Source organism: Mobula birostris, chromosome 24, assembly GCF_030028105.1.
Source record: "Mobula birostris isolate sMobBir1 chromosome 24, sMobBir1.hap1, whole genome shotgun sequence".
Classification (NCBI taxonomy): domain Eukaryota; kingdom Metazoa; phylum Chordata; class Chondrichthyes; order Myliobatiformes; family Myliobatidae; genus Mobula; species Mobula birostris.
Window position 1 is genome coordinate 2,682,571 of NC_092393.1, and position 18,479 is coordinate 2,701,049.

Sequence of the window (18,479 nt, forward strand, 5' to 3'; positions counted from 1 at the left end):
TTGTGAAAGCACTCACAACACCCTGAGGAAGCCTGAGGGTACCTCTGCTCAAATCCGTCCATCTCTACCCCTCTGTTTGTAGCACCATATTCCTTTCACTGGCCAACCAGCAATCTTTGCCACATGGATCTGGGCTAAATTTCATCCTGCTCATCACATAGAAAACCTACAGCACAATACAGGCCCTTCAACACACAAAGGTGTGCCGAACATGTCCTTATGTTAGAGCTACTTAGGCTTACCCATAGCCCTGTATTTTTCTAAGCTCCGTGTATAAAGAAGTCTTTTAAAAGACCCTAACACGAGGAAATGTGCAGATGCTGGAAATTCAAGCAACACACACAAAATGCTGGTGGAACGCAGCAGGCCAGGCAGCATCTATAGGAAGAGATACAGTCGATGTTTCGAGCTGAGACCCTTTGTCAGGACTAATGGAAAGAAGAGGTAGTAAGAGATTTGAAAGTGGGAGGGGGAGGGGGAGATCTGAAATGATAGGAGAAGACAAGAGGGAGAAGAATGGAGCTAAGAGCTGGAAAGTTGATTGGCAAAAGGGATACGAGGCTGGAGAAGGGAGAGGATCATGGGACGGGAGGCCTCGGGAGAAAGAAAGGGGGAGGGGAGCCCAGAGGATGGGCAAGGAGTTATAGTGTACATACCCTGGTTCACCTCTCACCATCTGCACAGACTGCTTTCCTTTGGCTGTATGTTATCAGAGCACCCTACACAATCATATATCACCCCAAACCCAAAGGATATTCATGAACGTCACACCAACTGAAAATGTCAAATCACGGCCTGCAGGAGAAAGCTGGTCTGATTTTCCCATCCACCCACTGCCAGTGCAAAAATATTCATAGCTATTGCAGAGTTCTTGGCCTACAGTGGTGCACACCCTATTCAGATGGTGTCTGTGCAAACATAATCCTCGTTCCGTTTTTCCACCTTTCACCACTTTTTATGGAACAGTATGTGTGGAAGTTGCAGCAAGACAATGTGCTGACAGAGACAGTGTGTAGATATTGTCATCGTCCAAGCTGACCAGGCCCTTGGAAACAGAGCTACTCTCTACAAGATCTTAGTTCAGACCTGAACCCAAGGTCACCAGGCAGACCAATGCAAGATAAGGATGCCAATGAAGGATTGTAGAGCCTGCACTAGCAGGACAGTTATTTTATTAATCCTAAGGCCATTAATATGCAGACTGAACCAGCTGAGTATCCAAAATTCCAAAATCTCAAAACCTCTGAAATCCAAAATTTTTTTGAGCTCTGATCTGATGCCACAATGGAAAATTGCACAAGGTGCTGGGAAGGTTCCCCGGTGATGTGCAGGTCTGCGCACACCACAGTCTGAGAAGTGACCTCAAAAATAGTGAAAAACACTGCATGAAGTGAAAAATGAAGATCTCAAATGTGTATTAAAAAGAGTTGATTTGTTAGCGTCAGAGTGAACATATACCATTTAATAGTAAGCTGATCATGAAACAAGCAAAGATTTATCATGACAAACTAAAAATTAAAGGTTATTGTGAATATTCAGCAGGCTGGTTGCAGAAATTTAAGAAAAGGCATGGCATTAAATGATAAAGTGCCTACTGATGATGAGGCAGCAGAGAAATCCGTTGACGAATTTGCCAAGATTGTTGCTGATGAAAATCTAACATGCTGAACAGCTGCAAAGCAAGGGCTGCCTACAAATTCAAAGTCAGATATGATGGCAACCCAAACTATCTCAAAGTCTGAAAACACTCCAGCCTCAAGTGTTTCAGATAAGGGGTAGTCAACTTGTATTGTCTATTAACACTTGAAAAATGTATTCTGCGTGGTCGCTACATTATTCCTGTAAATACCATGATGCGATTCAGAAGTGCACAGTGTTTTGATCAGTTTTTAGAACAGACTGAACTGTTGACAACTCTTTGTTTACAATTAAATAAAGTGTGAGTGAGAAACGAGTGGAAGTTTTCAGAGCCCTGCTAATCCGTGGCAACAAGAGTTCTAAAGAATCAAGACCTCTTAACGAAAAGTTTCACCTTATGCCTGTCTTGAATGTGACCTGTAGATTTAGTCTCCCTACAAGAGGAAACATCGTCTTTACACCCACAAACAAGAGAAAGTCTGCAGATGCTGGAAACCTGAGCAACACACACACAGTGCTGGAGGAACTCAGCAGGCCAGGCAGTACCTATGGAAAACAGTACAGTTGATGTTTTGGGTCAAAACCTTTCGGCAGGACTGGAGAAAAAAAAGCTGAGGAGTAGATTTGGAAGGTGGGGGAAGGAGAGAGATGAACAAAAGGTGATAGGAGGAGGGATGAAGCAAAGAGCTAGGAAGTTGATTGGTGAAGAGACAGAAGGCCATGGAAGAAAGAAGAAGGGGGGAGTGAGGAGCACCAGAGGGAGGCGATGGGCGGGCAAGGAGGTCACATGAGAGAGGGACAAGGGGGTGGGAAATGGTGAAGGGGGGAGGCATTACTGGAAGTTTGACAAGTCGATGTCAATGCTATCAGGTTGGAGGCTACCCAAAATGAATATAAGCTGTTGTTCCTCCAACCCAAGTGTGGCCTTATCCCAGCAGTGGAGGAGGCCATGGATGGACGAATTGGAATGGGAGTGGGAAGGGGAATTAAAATGGGTGGCCTTTGGGAGATCTCTCTTGTTCTGGCGGACAGAATGTAGATGCTTGGCGAAGCGATCTCCCAATCTACGTTGGATCTCACTGATATAAGACCATAAAATACAGGAGCAGAAGCCCATCGAATCTGCTCTGCCATTCAATCATGGCTGATCTAATTCTTCCAGTCATCCCCACTCCCCTGCCTTCCTCCCCATACCCTTTGATGGCCTGGCTAATCAAGAACTTGTCTATCTCTGCCTTAAATGCACCCAATGACTTGGCCTCCACAGCCGCTCGTGGCAACAAATTCCACAGATTTACCACCCTCTGAACGGCGGGAGGAGAGAGAGCAGCACGCCGTGCGTGCGCAGCCCTCCAGTGAAAAATTATATTGTATCCATTAAATAGCGGCCGTGGACAATTCTGATTTGATGGAGACAGACGTGAAAGCACAGAGGAACATCTGGAAAAATTTCTGAAACGCCAGTTCGCTGCTGTTGTTACTGCGCGATCGGGAATCTTTCGGAGGGAAGGCCTCAAAATCCTCGGCTTTGCCTGCTGTTGGCGACCGAGATGGAGGTCGAATCATTTGGATAGAGATGGTGCTCGGTACTTGGTGTCGGAGACTTGATCAGAGCTCGAAGTTTTCGGATGACTCGGAGTGGGACCGTGGTCGGGTATGGCAGGGAGAGTTTTTCTTCCTTCTCCCATCTGCGTGAGATGTGGGACATTTGAGAGACCTTGAACTTTTTACTGTGCTCATGGACTTCTTCATCAAGTTATGGTATTGTTGCACTGTTGTAACTATATGTTATAATTATGTGGTTTTGTTAGTTTTTTTCAGTCTTGGTCTGTCCTGTGTTTTGTGATATCACACCGGAGGAAATATTGTATCATTTCTTAATGGATGCATTACTAAATGACAATAAAAGCGGACTGTGTGTCTTCATAATCTAAAGTAATTTCTCAGCATCTCAGTTCTAAATGGACGTCCTTCAATCCTGAAGTCGTGCCCTCTTGTCCGAGACTCCCCTACCATGGGAAATAACTTTGCCATATCTAATCTGTTCAGGCCTTTTAACATTCGGAGTGTTTCTATGAGATCCCCCCTCATTCTCCTGAACTCCAGGGAATACAGCCCAAGAGCTGCCAGACATTCCTCATATGGTAACCCTTTCATTTCTGGAATCATTATGGTGAATCTTCTCTGAACCTTCAGTATATCCTTTCTAAAATAAGGAACCCAAAACTGCACGCAATACTCCAAGTGTGGTCTTACGAGTGCCTTATAGAGCCTCAATATCACATCCCTGCTCTTATATTCTATACCTCTGGAAATGAATGCCAACTTTGCATTCACCTTCTTCACAACCGACTCAACCTGGAGGATAACCTTCAGGGTCTCTTGCACAAGGACTCCCAAGTCCCTTTGCATCTCTGCATTTTGAATTCTCTCCCCATCTAAATAACAGCCTGCCCGTTTATTTCTTCCACCAAAGTGCATGGCCATACACTTTCCAACATTGTATTTCATTTGCCACTTCTTTGTCCATTCCCCTAAACTATCTAAGTCGCTGTTTCCTCAACACTACCTGCTCCTCCACTTATCTTTGTATCATTGGCAAATTTAGCCACAAATCCATTAATCCCATAGTCCAAATCATTGACATACATTGTAAAAAGCAGCAGTGCCAACATCAACCCCTGTGGAACTCCACTGGTAACTGGCAGCCAGCCAGAATAGGATCCCTTTATTCCCACTCTCTGTGCTTTCTGCCGATCAGCCAATGCTCCACCCATGCTAGTAACTTCCCTGTAATTCCATGACCTCTTATCTTGCTAAGCAGCCTCATGGTGGCACCTTGTCAAAGGCCTTCTGAAAATCCAAGTACATCACGTCTACTGCATCTCCTTTGTCTACCCTGCTTGTAACTTCCTCAAAGAATTGTAGTAGGTTTGTCAGGCAGGATCTTCCTTTCAGAAAACCATGTCATGTGCCTCCAGGTACTCCATAATCTCATCCCTAACAATCTATTCCAACAACTTCCCAATCACTGATGTCAGGCTAACAGGTCTATAGTTTCCTTTCTGCTGCCTCCCACCCTTCTTAAATATCAGATATACTAGAGTATATACTCTTTATGCCCATCCTGTCAAATCTGTCAGAAGTTCCATTCAAACATCAAGCCTCTCCTCACTCTCCTCACTGCACCACCCAGCAATCCTCTAATTTAAGTCTAATCATGGGACAATTTACACTGACCAATTAACCTGCCAACCGACACGTCTTTGGACTGTGGGAAGAAACTGGGGCACCAGAAGGAAACCCATGTAGTCATGGGCAGAACGTACAGACTCCTTACAGGCAGAACGTACGGACTCCTTACGGGCAGAACATACAGACTCCTTATGGGCAGAAAGTACGGATTTCTTACGGGCAGAACGTACAGACTCCTTACGGGCAGAATGTACGGACTCCTTACGGGCAAAATGTACAAACTCCTTACGGGCAGAACGTACGGACTCCTTACGGGCAGAACGTACAGACTCCTTACAGGCAGAATGTACGGACTCCTTACGGGCAAAATGTACAAACTCCTTACGGGCAGAACGTACGGACTCCTTACGGGCAGAAGGTACAGACTCCTTACGGGCAGAACATACGGACTCCGTACGGGCAGAAGGTATAGACGCCTTATGGGCAGAATGTACAAACTCCTTACGGGCAGAACGTACAGACTCCTTACGGGCAGAACGTACAGACTCCTTACGGGCAGAACATACGGACTCCTTACGGGCAGAACGTACGGACTCCTTACGGGCAGAAGGTACAGACTCCTTACAGACAGAACGTAAAGACTCCTTACGGTATGAACGTATAGGCTCCTTACGGGCAGAACGTACAGACTCCCTATGGGCAGAATGTACTGTTACGTACCCCGTAACTGGGTTGCCAAACCAGCAGAAATGGAATGCTCGTTAGAGTCTGTGATTACTAGGAACTAATAAAACTTTATTAAAGAAATAAGTAATACAGTACTCTAATCATAAGGATATAAATGTAACGGGTTAGCAATGATAATACACACATATACACAGAACTAGGGTAATAGGAATCAACCAAGCTCTATCGCAGTCTAGGGGTAAAATAATCAGGCTAAAGTGAAGCAGAGTTCAGTTCAGTTTAGTGCAGTTCGAAGTAATCGCTGTTGTTGTACCGTTGGAGAGAGAGAGAGAATGGGAGATGCAATTGGTTTCAGGCAGACCTTTTGGTGTCTTCGCAGTTGGTTTCGGGCAGACCTTTTGATGTCTTCTAATCCCGCTGTGGTCACTGACTGTGACCTCATCCATTCCGGATACAATCGTTCTTCCGCGGTGAACCCGGCTCCCAGGCAAGGGCGGACACACACCCCAGGTTCCCACCGATCGTACCTTCACACCCTGTGAGCCTCTGATCGGTTCCCGCGAACCGGTCCTCTAAACTCCACCACTTGTGGGGGCACACTGCTCTTTCCAGGGTCTTGTTGCGTGTCTCATGCCTTAGCAAACCTGCTCCTTTTATCCCCTTGCTGGGGTTTCACCTGTCCATCAAACTTCAAACAGTTCAGGTTCAAAGCAACCGGTCTGTCAATATCTGAATTGTGTTTCTTTCACGTTAATCTCTCTCTTCTCTCTCATTAGCATTTTGAATGTTTCTCCATTGTCTTCAGTTATCTCTCTCATTGGCATCATTCGTCGGGTAACTCTGCTTGGCGTCACACATGACACCCCCACCCTTAAAAGGATTTTTTACCGGGGTAAAAATTATGGGCATGAATGCACATTTTAATATACACACTAATATACAGGTAGTCATCAGCTATTCGGCTAATACAGAGAACTTTAAGTTTTAACACCTTGACAGACAATCAGAAATCATATTGTCCGTTCCTTTTATATGTTTTATCTTCATATCAAATTCCTGTAAGACCAGGCTCCAACTTAGAAAGCATTTGTTTTTATCCTTCATTGTGGCCAAAAACACTAATGGGTTGTGATCAGTGTAAATTATCAGTGGTTTCTGTGCCGGACAAATATAAACCTCAAAATGTTGTAATGCCAGTATGATTGCCAGTAATTCCTTCTCCACAGTGGAATAATTTCTCTGATGGACATTAAACTTCTTAGAAAAATAAGCCACCGGGTGTTCAATTTTCTCTTTGTCTGTCTGCAACAGCACCGCCCCTGTCGCTTCATCGCTGGCATCTGTTGCTAGGGAGAAGGGTTTTGAAAAGTCAGGCGCATTCAATACAGGGTGGTGACAGACTCTCGAAGGCTTGTTGACAAAGATCGTTCCACACAAACTTCACATTCTTCGGCAAGAGCTTAGTAAGAGGGAGGGTAATATCCGCAAAGTTTTTGCAGAACTTCCGATAGTACCCCACCATCCCCAAGTACCTTCTCAGGGCCCTCTTGTCCATCGGGATGGGAACTTCAGAGATAGCCTACACCTTAGCCTGCATCGGTGCCAGCTGCCCCGTCCTACCATATATCCCAGATAAGTGACCTGAGCGTGACCGAACTCACTTTTCACGAGGTTCACTGTCAGGTTGGCTTCAGACAGCCGTTTAAACAGTTCCTCTACCGCCACAATGTGCTCCTCCCACGTGTCACTCCAGACCACTAAATCGTCAATATACGCTTCTGCGTTTTTTAACCTTTTTATCACCAAATTATTCATCCTTTGGAAGGTCCCTGGGGCATTTTTCATGCCAAAAGGTAAAACATTATACTCGTATAACCCGGATGGAGTGACAAGTGCTGAGATTTCTCTAGCCCGGTCAATTAAAGGAACACACCAGTACCCTTTCAGCAAATCGATATTTGTGATGTACGTAGCTCTCCCCACTTTATCGATGCAATCGTCTACCCTTGGGATGGGGTAAGCATCAGTTTTTGTGATGGCGTTCACCTTTCTGTAATCTGTACAGAATCGTATGCTCCCATTGGCTTTCGGGACAACCACACGGGGGATGCCCATTCCGATTTGGATGGCCTAATGATATCTGTGGCTAGCATGTGTTCAATTTCTTTCTCCACTAGCTTGCCCTTCTCCAAGTTCATCCTATAGGGGTGTTGTTTAATAGGCTGGTCTGATGTAACGACAACATCATGTACCGTCCCCTTGCACCGCCTCGGGACATCCGGACACACATCTGCATGCCAGTTAATTAGCTTTATCAGCGGCTCACTCTGTCCGGGGGTTAAGTGAGAGACCTTATCAGCAAAGTTGGCCAAAACAATAGAGTTCTCCAATCTGGTCGGCACCATATTTATCTTTTCAAGATAGGTTTTCCCTTATCAGTTGGCACCCCAGCCTCATTAATTTTTATGATAACACCAACTAGGTCTGCTTTCTGATCGTGGTAAGTGTTTAACATATTAAAGTGTACTAATTGGGTTGGCTTACGTCTGTCCGGCACTTCGATAGCAATTCAAAGAGTCTATCTTTTTAATCACTTTGTACGGACCGTGGAATCTCACCTGGAGGGGGTTGGTTACCACTGGAAACAGAACAAAGACCCTATCGCCCACTTGAAAGACTTGTTCGCGGGCACGTCTATCATACCACTGTTTCATTTTAGCTTGGGAGTGTTGTAGATTTTCTTTGGCAAGGTAACAGATCCTTTTAAGCCTCTCATGAAATTTTAAAACATAATCAATCACATTGACCTGTACTGTCGGACTGGACCATTGCTCTTTCAGTAAGGTCAGGGGTCCTCTGGGCCGATGACCGAAGACGAGCTCAAATGGGCTGAACCCGAATGACTCCTGAACTGTGTCCCTTACGGAAAATACCAGAAGAGGCAAGGCATCATCCCAGCCCCTAGCATTCTCTTGACAATAAATTTTAATCATGGTCTTTAATGTTGCGTGGAATCTTTCCAACGCCCCTTGGGACTCCGGGTGGTACGCGGAGGCCAAAATCTGCTTTTCTCCCATCTCATCCAACATCCGTCGGAATGTGTGAGATGTGAAGACACTCCCCTGATCTGACAGGATTTCCCTGGGCAGCCCCACCGTAGTGAAAAATTTCACAAGCGCCTTTACTACTGCGGGAGCCTTGACGCTTGCCAGGGGCACCACCTCTGGAAACCTGGTGGCAGCGCACATCATAGTCATCACGTACTCCCGCCCACTCGCAGTTCTGGGCAGGGGACCGACAGAATCCACAATTATTCGGGAAAAAGGTTCCCCGAAAGCGGGTATCGGTCGAAGGGGTGCTTTAGGCAGGACCTGGTTCGGCTTTCCCACCACCTGACAGGAATGACACCGTCTACAATATTCAATAATATCCTTCCTCATGTTCAGCCAGTAAAACTCTTTCATAATTCTATCGACTGTCTTCCTCACCCCAAAATATCCACCGAGGGGTATCTTGTGGGCCAAGTTAAAAATCTCGTCCCCATAAATTTTCGGCACTACCACCTGGTGTACCACCCCCCACTCCTCATCTGCGGGCACGGTACTTGGTCTCCACTTCCTCATCAGTACTCCCTCCTTCACATAATAGCCCACTGGTTCCCTTTTTATTTCTGCTTCAGAGAGAGCTGTCTCCGTCAAAACCATCAGCTCCTTGTCTCGTTCCTGTGCCTTTATAAATTCCTTCCTCACTAATGATAAATCTACCTCAACTCCCTCAGTTCCTTCTGCTCCACTATGCTCCTTCTCACTTTCTAACCCCTCCCGGTACAAGGCTGGCAAAAACGTCTCAGCTAAATCTACATTCACTTCGTCAGCCTTTCTGGACATGCGCCGAGTCACTGCGCAAACGGGATAATCTGTGAGTCCATGGGCGGGTCCTCAGTCCTGTCAGGCTTGCTCGTCAGCTTTACTGCTGGGTACACATCTCCACCTGCAAGGTCGTTACCGAGTAAGACCTCCACGTCTTCCATCGGTAGTTCGGGCCTCACCCCGATCGTGACTGATCTGGAGACTAAGTCACTTTTTAGGTGCATCTGGTGCAAAGGTACTGCTTCAGCCCCCTTCCCAATGCCTTTTGTCACACTGACCTCCCCAGTCTGGGTCTCTGAACTAAAGTCTAACACCCTCCTTAAGATCAATGACTGACAAGCCCCAGTGTCTCTCCAGATCTGCACTGGCACCGGGTTTAACCCCTCCTTCACCGACACCAATCCGGCCGAAATAAACTCCTCGCGCCCTTCCTGAACTCTATCAGACCTCTTCTCCTCTAACGGTTTGTTTGCTGGCTCAATACAGCCAGTCGGAGTCGTCGTTTTTCCTTTCCCTGTCTCCTTCTTTGGGGCAAAACACCTGGATGCAATGTGACCGGTTTTCCCACAATTATAGCATACGACCCCAGGAGACTTCCTACCAGACTGCTTCCGGTCTTCCTTATCCTTCTCACTAGTCCCCGGCTTACTTTCTGACTTCTCTGGCGGACTTTCTCCGCCCTGTCGACTACCCTTCTGGTAGCTCTTACTCAGGGTAACCTTTGCTTTGTGTGTTAACGCGTACTCATCTGCTAACTTAGCAGTTGCGGCTAACGTTTCTGCCTCTTTCTCATCTAGATAGGGCCTCATACCTTCAGGGACACAACCTTTAAACTGCTCAATCAGTATTAGCTGTACCAGTCTGTCATAATTCCCAGTGACCCCTTTCGAGGCGCACCAATGCTCACAATACATCTGCATATCACGGGCAAACTCTAAATATGTGCGGCCCCACTGCTTCCTCACATTCCAGAACCTCTGCCGGTATGCCTCCAGGACCAACTCATAAATCCTGAGTATAGCCTCTTTCACCACATCATACCTCTGGGTATCTTCTGTGGACAATGCCGAGTAAGCTTGCTGAGCCTTCCCCTTTAAGTACACTCTGAAGCAAAACAGCCCACTTATCCCTCGGCCAGTCCTGACTTGCAGCGACTTTTTCAAAATGTAGAAAGTACCGATCAACATCGGCCTCCTCAAATGAGGGAAGCAACCTAACCTCCTGGGTCGCCCTGAACCCTTCACCTTGGTTCGGCATTTGGTCCCTCTCTAGCGTCATCCTTAACTTCTCCAGTTCAAACTCCCTTTCCTTCTCTCTCTCTTCCCATTCTAACTGCTTCTCTTCTCGTTCTAGCTGCTTTACTCGAAACTTGTGCTCGAGTCTTAACTTTTCCGTCTGCAGCTGCACTGCTGCATATGCCCATAGACACCACCTCCAGCTCCCCGTGGGGAAACACTCCTTTAGATACATAATGCTCAACGATAGCTCTGTACATCTCCGCTCTCCTCATTGTTGGCTTCCCCTTAAAAAGATTCAACTGTTTTGCAACAGTCACCAATTCTGATTTCCTGGCATCCTCTAATGCCTCCAAGGTTGGTGCCTTTAGAAATTCCTCATTCTCCATTTCTACCATTTGCCCTTTTTTTTTCTTTCAGGAATTTTAACCCAATCAATTTACCCAGTCCCAAATTTTGGCGTTCAAAATCCCGGATGAGCCCCCACTCATGTTACATACCCCGTAACTGGGTTGTCAAACCAGCAGAAATGGAACGCTCGTTGGAGTCTGTGATGACTAGGAACTAATAAAACTTTATTAAAGAAATAAGTAATACAGTACTCTAATCGTAAGGATATAAATGTAACGGGTTAGCAATGATAATACACACATATACACAGAACTAGGGTAATAGGAATCAACCAAGCTCTATCGCAGTCTAGGGGTAAAATGATCAGTCTTAAGTGAAGCAGAGTTCAGTTCAGTTTAGTGCAGTTCGAAGTAATCACTGTTGTTGTACCATTGGAGAGAGAGAGTGGGAAATGCAATTGGTTTCAGGCAGACCTTTTGATGTCTTCGCAGTTGGTTTCAGGCAGACCTTTTGATGTCTTCTAATCCCGCTGTGATCACCAACTGTGACCCCATCCGTTCAGGATATGATCGTTCTTCCGCGGTGAACCTGGCACCCAGGCAAGGGCAGACACACACCCCAGGTTCCCACCGATCGTACCTTTGCACCCTGTGAACCTCTGATTGTTTCCTGCAAACCGGTCCTCCAAACTCTCACCACCTGTGGGGGCACACTGCTCTTTCCAGGGTCTTGTGGTGTGTCTCGTGCCTTAGCAAACCTGCTTCTTTTATCCCCCTGCTGGGGAAAGCACCTGTCCATCAAACTTCAAACAGTTCAGGTTCAAAGCAACCAGTCTGTCAATATCTGAATTGTGTTTCTTTCCCGTTAATCTCTCCCTTCTCTCTCATTAGCATTTTGAATGTTTCTCCATTGTCCTCCGTTATCTCTCTCATTAGCATCATCCGTCCAGTAACTCTGCTTGGTGTCACACATGACAGCACATACTCCTTACGGGCAGAGCGTACAGACTCCTTACGGGCAGAGGTGGGAAATGAACCCCGCTTGCTGCTACTGTAAAATGTTGTGCTATGCTTTACAGCGAGTGGTGGCGCCAGAGATTTTTTCTTGCTGGTGCTACAGTGGGGCTGAATTATTCAGTGATGGTGCTGAGGGATGTACCCTGTGGTAATATGTATTCGCAATTCCAGACGCGTGGCCTTCAAAAGTCAGCCTACTATAAATGCCTCTGTTGATTCACAGGCAACAGCAATTGATGAATATAATATAGAAGTGAACTGTGACAGGGTCAACAGCATCAGAGACAACCCGGGCTACACAGAGCATAAACAAACAAACCAACAGAGCATCCGACCCACAGAGCACAACGTGAATCACGCACCAATCCCGCAATCAGTGTCAAATGCTTGCTTTTCATCTGAAAAACACAACACTAACCCACAATGTCCACTGCTATTCACATTACATAGACAGATACTGCCAAAAGATACACAGTTATTAAAGTCAAATAAGGCAAACAACAGATGCAAGGCTTTACCAGAAGTTGGACAAATCGTACTCTGACCATGCAGTACCTCAATTAATTCGGCTACTGAATTTAAAACAAAAATCAACAGAATCACCGCTTGGAAGTCTAAGCAAAACCAGTAGGCTTAATAGCAGTAAATGTAATATTTTAGGATTTGCAGGAAACATAAAGACTATGGAGTATCCACCACAAAATAATAATAATAATCAGCATTAGTCTTGGCCCAAATTTTTTAAAAATCAACTGCACTCACCATTGATGTTTTCAGAGAAGCACAATCCATCTGTTGTTGTGATTGGTGGTGAAAGCATCAATGGTTTTCTGGATGTCAAGTGCTTTGGTCCTCCGGCTGTTTATGGCCAATAGGGACAAGTTGCTGTTCCGAGCATCGCTGCTGCTATTCCTTAGGTAGTTTTTGAGGCGTCTGAGGCAAGAGAAACTCCGTTTGCATGAAGCAGATGTCATAGGCAGAGTCAGTGATATGCAGATTAGTTTGTATAAATCTATAAATGCATCGCGGTAGGGTCTCATTGGACCTAGAAATTCCACTATGTCATTTGCTGTCTGTACTTGCTTTTGTTTTATTTTCAGCAGACGCTGAACCTGATGTAGCTCTGCAGTCAGGTTCACTTCAGTCACTCCATAGTATTGGGCCATTGGCCAAAGACAATTCTTGTCTAGGAAGAGTTTGTGTTTGGGACTCAATGCTGAGACTCCAGTCAGAACACCCCAAGTCTCAACTGAGAACCGTCTTTTCATTTCAGTCAGAAGTCTGTCTATAACCGGATAGAAACAGTGCTTGTGAAGGTCATCAGAGGATGTGACAGGTGTGCGTTCAGTTTGGGACTCAACAACAAAATCATGTAGGCGGCGGGGTGGCTGGGCCTGTCTCCTTTCATGTGTTCTGCTCTGTATACCGGCCTTGCCGCACAGGTCCCTAGCTCTTGTCTGAACTTCACTCCATGGTTCCTCTCTCCGTTTTGCTGAGAGTGAATCGATAACAGACTGAGCCAAGTCCACAGCGGATGAAAGCTCCAAACTGGGAGATTGTAGCTGGTCTGACATGAACTTGGTGACTCGGGATAAATCCTCAAACAGAGTGAGAAGTAAAGTAAACTGTTCGTCAATCAGTCTGTTTACAGCTCCGGCCTCCACTTTCCTCCGTGCATTTGGTTGACCCATAATATCCTGTAGCGTAGCTAGAATGGCAGGGAGTGATTTCCTTATGGCCCACAAAGCTGTATATTGCCATGCCCAGCATGTATCTGACAATTTCTTCAACTCCACGGGCTGTGCAGTTGATTCCAGTTCTCTCTGTTTCTTCATGAAAAGATCGTGGGCAACAGGGTTTGAAAAGAAGTTGTAAAGCAGCTGCACAGTTTCAAAAAATTCAACCCGCCCAATGCGGTACATTGCTCACAACATCCACTAAAACGAGGTTCAGTCTGTGAGCATGGCAGTGTATATATAATGCCTGCGGGACCTCTTTCCTGAACCTCTCTTGTACCCCGTTAATGCACCCGGACATCACTGCCGCCCCGTCATAACACTGACCTATACACGCGTTCGTATCAATACCACACTGGGCGAGTGTCTGTTCAATGCTTTTAAGAAGCGACTCTGCGTCCAACTCTTCTGCTGGAGTGAAGTGCAAGAATTCTTCAAGCACTGTTTCGTTATTCAAATACCGATATTTGCTCCTTTTTACTCAAGTCTTTACTTTCATTCACCATGATGGCAAAATGTCCAGCCTCCTTGATTTCTGCACGTATTTGAAGTCTGACCATATCTGCCATAATACCCATAATTTCATTTTGGATATCGTGATGGGTGTTTTTTTGCATTTCCAGGATTGTCCTCTATTTTTTTAGCTGCAGTCTTATCAAACTTCCCAATTACACTGAACAACTCAACAAAGTTTCCCCTATTGCCAGATCCATCATTCTCCCGCTGTCCTTGCTGGGCAATGCCTTGGCTCGCAGTATAGCATAGAGACTCAACTACTGCTCAAATATACTCACGATTTTCTTGGACAATCTTTGCATGTCCTTTATCTTCCGAATACTGCTCAATTTCTTGCTCCTCTACTTCACCCTCAAACTCCTTCAATGAACTGCTGTCATCCTCATCCCCACTTACTTCTTTCTGCATGTCACTTTCAATTAAGACAGGCTCAGGCTGAGACACCACTGATTCCTCTGGATGAGGTCGTTTTCTGACTAAAAATCAATCCATTTTTCACACTGCCAAAATAATGAACGTGCCAGGTCCACGCTAGCTTGTAAAATCACAATGTGTGTATGTGTGGGGCATCCATTAGTCTCGCGAGACCATGGATCTGCGCCTGGATGTATACTATCAATTTCTCGCGTGAGTGAGAGTGAGTGACATCACCACCTTAAGTGACCTTAGATCAGCTTAACTGATTTGAGGACAGCAACGGCAAGACACTGACAACGAACGAAGTGTAGAGTGGATCTGACAGAGTTTATAACTTTACTGCTGCGTGGGTGCTATGGTAATTGGGGGCGCTGTTTCACTAGATCAACTGGAGAAACAAGCTGTATTCAAAACTATACAGAGAAAGCAAAGCAGCTGCAATTTGTATGTGAAATTTCAGTTAATTTCTTGGTGGTGCTACGCTGGTGCTATTGCAATTTCTGCTGGGGCTATAGCACCAGCTAGCACCACCTCAGCGTTGCCCCTGTTTACAGCACCACTACGCCACAGTGAAGGGTGGGACAGGTTTGCGAGGTGCCTGCTTGTTATGAACCCTTCATTGAATCTTTGAATCATATGCAGGAGATGGGAATTTGCCCACAGTAAACACATTCTCTTCCATGATAGCTCATCATGGTATTGCTGGGTTCTAGTCTGACAGTGACAGTCAGTGCCAGCTCAGCCTATTCTCACATTTTGATGGCGTGCAGCCCCTGCAGAATACTTGAGCAATGGTTGCTGTGGGCGCTTCAGCCTCTGATTTCTCCTGAAGCAGTAATTGTGAAATCGTTACTCCATGGCTTCCTGCAGGATGGTAAATATATCTCAGCTCCATCTCTGTCGGTTAACTCAGAGTTACTCTTTGTCTCTCTCAATCTCCACCTCTCCCATGCCAGTTCACGTTTTAATATTTTCCTACCTTCATCTTTCTTTCAAACATAGCAGTAGTCTGTTCATCCCATCAAGTAAATGCTGGTTCTTCAAGCAACTGTATTAGCCCCATTTCTCCATTCTTCCCAATTTTCCTACTGGTAACTCACAGCACCCAATTTGTCCACATCTTAGGGATGTAGGAAGAAATGGGAATATCTAGGAGCAGTGGGGGGTGGGGGGGTTAAGGCCTATAAACAAATCTCCACAAGACGAACTCTACATAATGAACAGTGGGTGTGACAATAGAATCATAATTTGTAGGGCTGGCTGGTGGTGCAATGACATCAGCGCTGGACCTGGGAGTGGAGGTTCCCGGGTTCGAATCCAGTCGGAGCCGCTCCCGAGTACGCTTTCCATCTGTGCCAGGTTGAGTGTCGAGATCGCAACTCGACCTCGTAAAATAAAGGGAAAAATACTGCAAAAATGTCTGTGTGAGGAGTGGCGCACTACACAGTCTCTCTCTCGCTCCGCACCTTGTAAAAGCCATGAAAAAGACATTATCACGGACGCGCAGACGCACAGACGTGCACGCAGGCATGCACGTAGGCGCACACCAAAAAAAGAAGAATCATAATTGTAATAGCACAGAGCTGCCTGGACAGTGGGAACTGAAGTAAAGAGCAGGTATCACACATTATATCCAAACCAGAATACAATCCTTCAACAGGGTCCTGATAAAAATTAATAGCAGAAGCAATTACTTTGTTTGGTCTGTTATTTTTAAGTATTCTTCACATGGTGAGCTTGTGGAGTGAGTTTCGGATGAGTACAGTGTTTTAGGTTCCTGGATGTTTTGAAACCTGCCATCATGGTGCCTTCTTAACAACCAACGGTGTGATTGAACAGGACAGTGAGAAGGGGTAACAGCAGGGGGCTACTAATGCTTGAACCTGAAGCAGTAAGCAATGTGTGGGAGGAACTCAATGAGTCCAACAACATCCAGGGGAGAAAAGGGATTGGTCAAACCCCTGATTCAGGACATAAGGGTTAACAATGATTGAATGGAGCTGTGGGGAAGGGTTAATTGTGATTGGGTGGGATAATGAGGAATGATTAATTATGATTGGATGGGACATGGGAAAGGGTTAGTTGTGGTTGGATGGGAAAATAAGGAAAGGTTAATTTCTATTAGGTGGGACTATGAAGAAGGGTTCATTGTGATTGGCTGGGAGAATGAGCAACAGTTAATTTCTATTGGATGGCACTGTGGGAAAGGGTTAGTTGTGATTGGATGGGTTAATTTCCTCATTGACAGAGGAAGCTAACATTTGAGTTCTGATTGTTTGTCTGCAGCAGTTTCAGGTGGTTCACTGTGTCCTTCCGAACTGGCCAAGCAAATCCTGGACAGGATGAAGTTACAAGAATTTGTTGTGAGTACTGGCTCAAACTCTTCCCGCCTCTTTCTCCATTGACTGGGGGGATGATTGTGAAGAGTCAGACCCAGGCATGACTTTAAAGTGAGAGTGGCTTTGTCAATCTGCTTAAACACAGGGTAACAAGGAAATGCCACCTGTAAAATGACCATTCAGATTGTAGGTAATGACTTTTCATTACTGGGATGTGTTACTACTGACAAACCTGACACTGGTGACTGGTGGCCCTCGGACTGAACACTTAAGAGGTAAGTCTGTGGTGAAGGTTCTCAGTCATCCAGGCCATTGTATATGGGGGGGGGGGGGGGGGACATGTTTTGGGCACGTGGCCAAGTGGTTAAGGCGTTCGTCTAGTTATCTCAAGGTCACTAGTTTGAGGTTCAGCTGTGGCAGCGTGTTTGTGTCCTTGAGCAAGGTACTTAATCACACATTGCTCTAGTCTGTGTGAGGAGTGGTGCCCCACACAGACTTCCAATCTGCGCCTTGTAAGGCATGAAAATGCCGACGCAGGCCTCTCATGGTCTGAGTCGACGTTCCCTCCCCATTGTATATACAGCAGTAGTAAATCAAGGCAACTGAACTTGCTGTGTTTTCGAGATAATGTTTCACTATTCATGCAAGAGACTTCTTCAGTTCTGATCCATGGTGGGGAGTTTTTGGTGAGTTATTTAAAGGTATAGCAATCACATGAGACTCGTTAAGAGTCGTAGAGGTAATGAGAGGGTTATTAGACTTAACCTTTGCATGACTGGTGTGAACTGTTGTTGAGATGCCGGAGTAGAGATGTGAGGATTGCATTGTAAGTAGCTGATAGCTGGTATCATACCCCACCCCCTCTGTTCAGGGATGTGTTTTCCAGTTTGACAAAGATGCTTTCTTTAACCTTTCTTTCAAACTACCTCTTCTCCGTCTCCAAAATGTGTATGTTGTTATCATCAAAGGAGTGGCCCTTGTCTTTTAGGTGTAGTCATACAGCCGAGTCTTGACCTGAGGTGTTGGCCCTCCTATGTTGGGCCATCTGTTTGTGAAGCAACACACACAAAATGCTGGTGACTGCAGCAGGCCAGGCAGCATCTATAGGAAGAGGTACAGTCGACGTTTCGGTCTGAGACCCGTTGACTGTACCTCGTCCTAGAGATGCTGCCTGGCCTGCTGCGTTCACCAGCATTTTGTGTGTGTTGCTTGAATTTCCAGCATCTGCAGATTTCCCCGTGTTTGTGTTTGTGAAGCGGTTGTTTTGTCTTGCCGAATTACGGATCTCTGCAGTTCCCATCCCAAACGTAAACGGAGCAATATTGTATATGCTATGCAATGCAAAGAGACCTGTACACAAGACTCCACCCTGGCCGTGCCATCATCAGGCTCCAAGCTGTAGAACAGTGGACATTTACAACCCTCTGAGAAGAGATTCCCATGTAGCTCAATTTTAATGACCACTTCTTATCTTGTAACT

The 18,479-nt window shown here is 45.8% G+C and overlaps 1 protein-coding gene across 1 annotated transcript in view; it reads left to right on the plus strand.

Moving 5' to 3' along the window:
• LOC140187433 (medium-chain acyl-CoA ligase ACSF2, mitochondrial-like) overlaps positions 1-18,479 on the plus strand; it is a 174,413-nt gene that overhangs the window by 18,293 nt on the left and 137,641 nt on the right. The window contains exon 6 of the mRNA XM_072242756.1: positions 16,947-17,023. Within this exon, the coding sequence (XP_072098857.1) occupies positions 16,947-17,023 (77 nt within the window). The remainder of the gene's footprint in view (positions 1-16,946; positions 17,024-18,479) is intronic.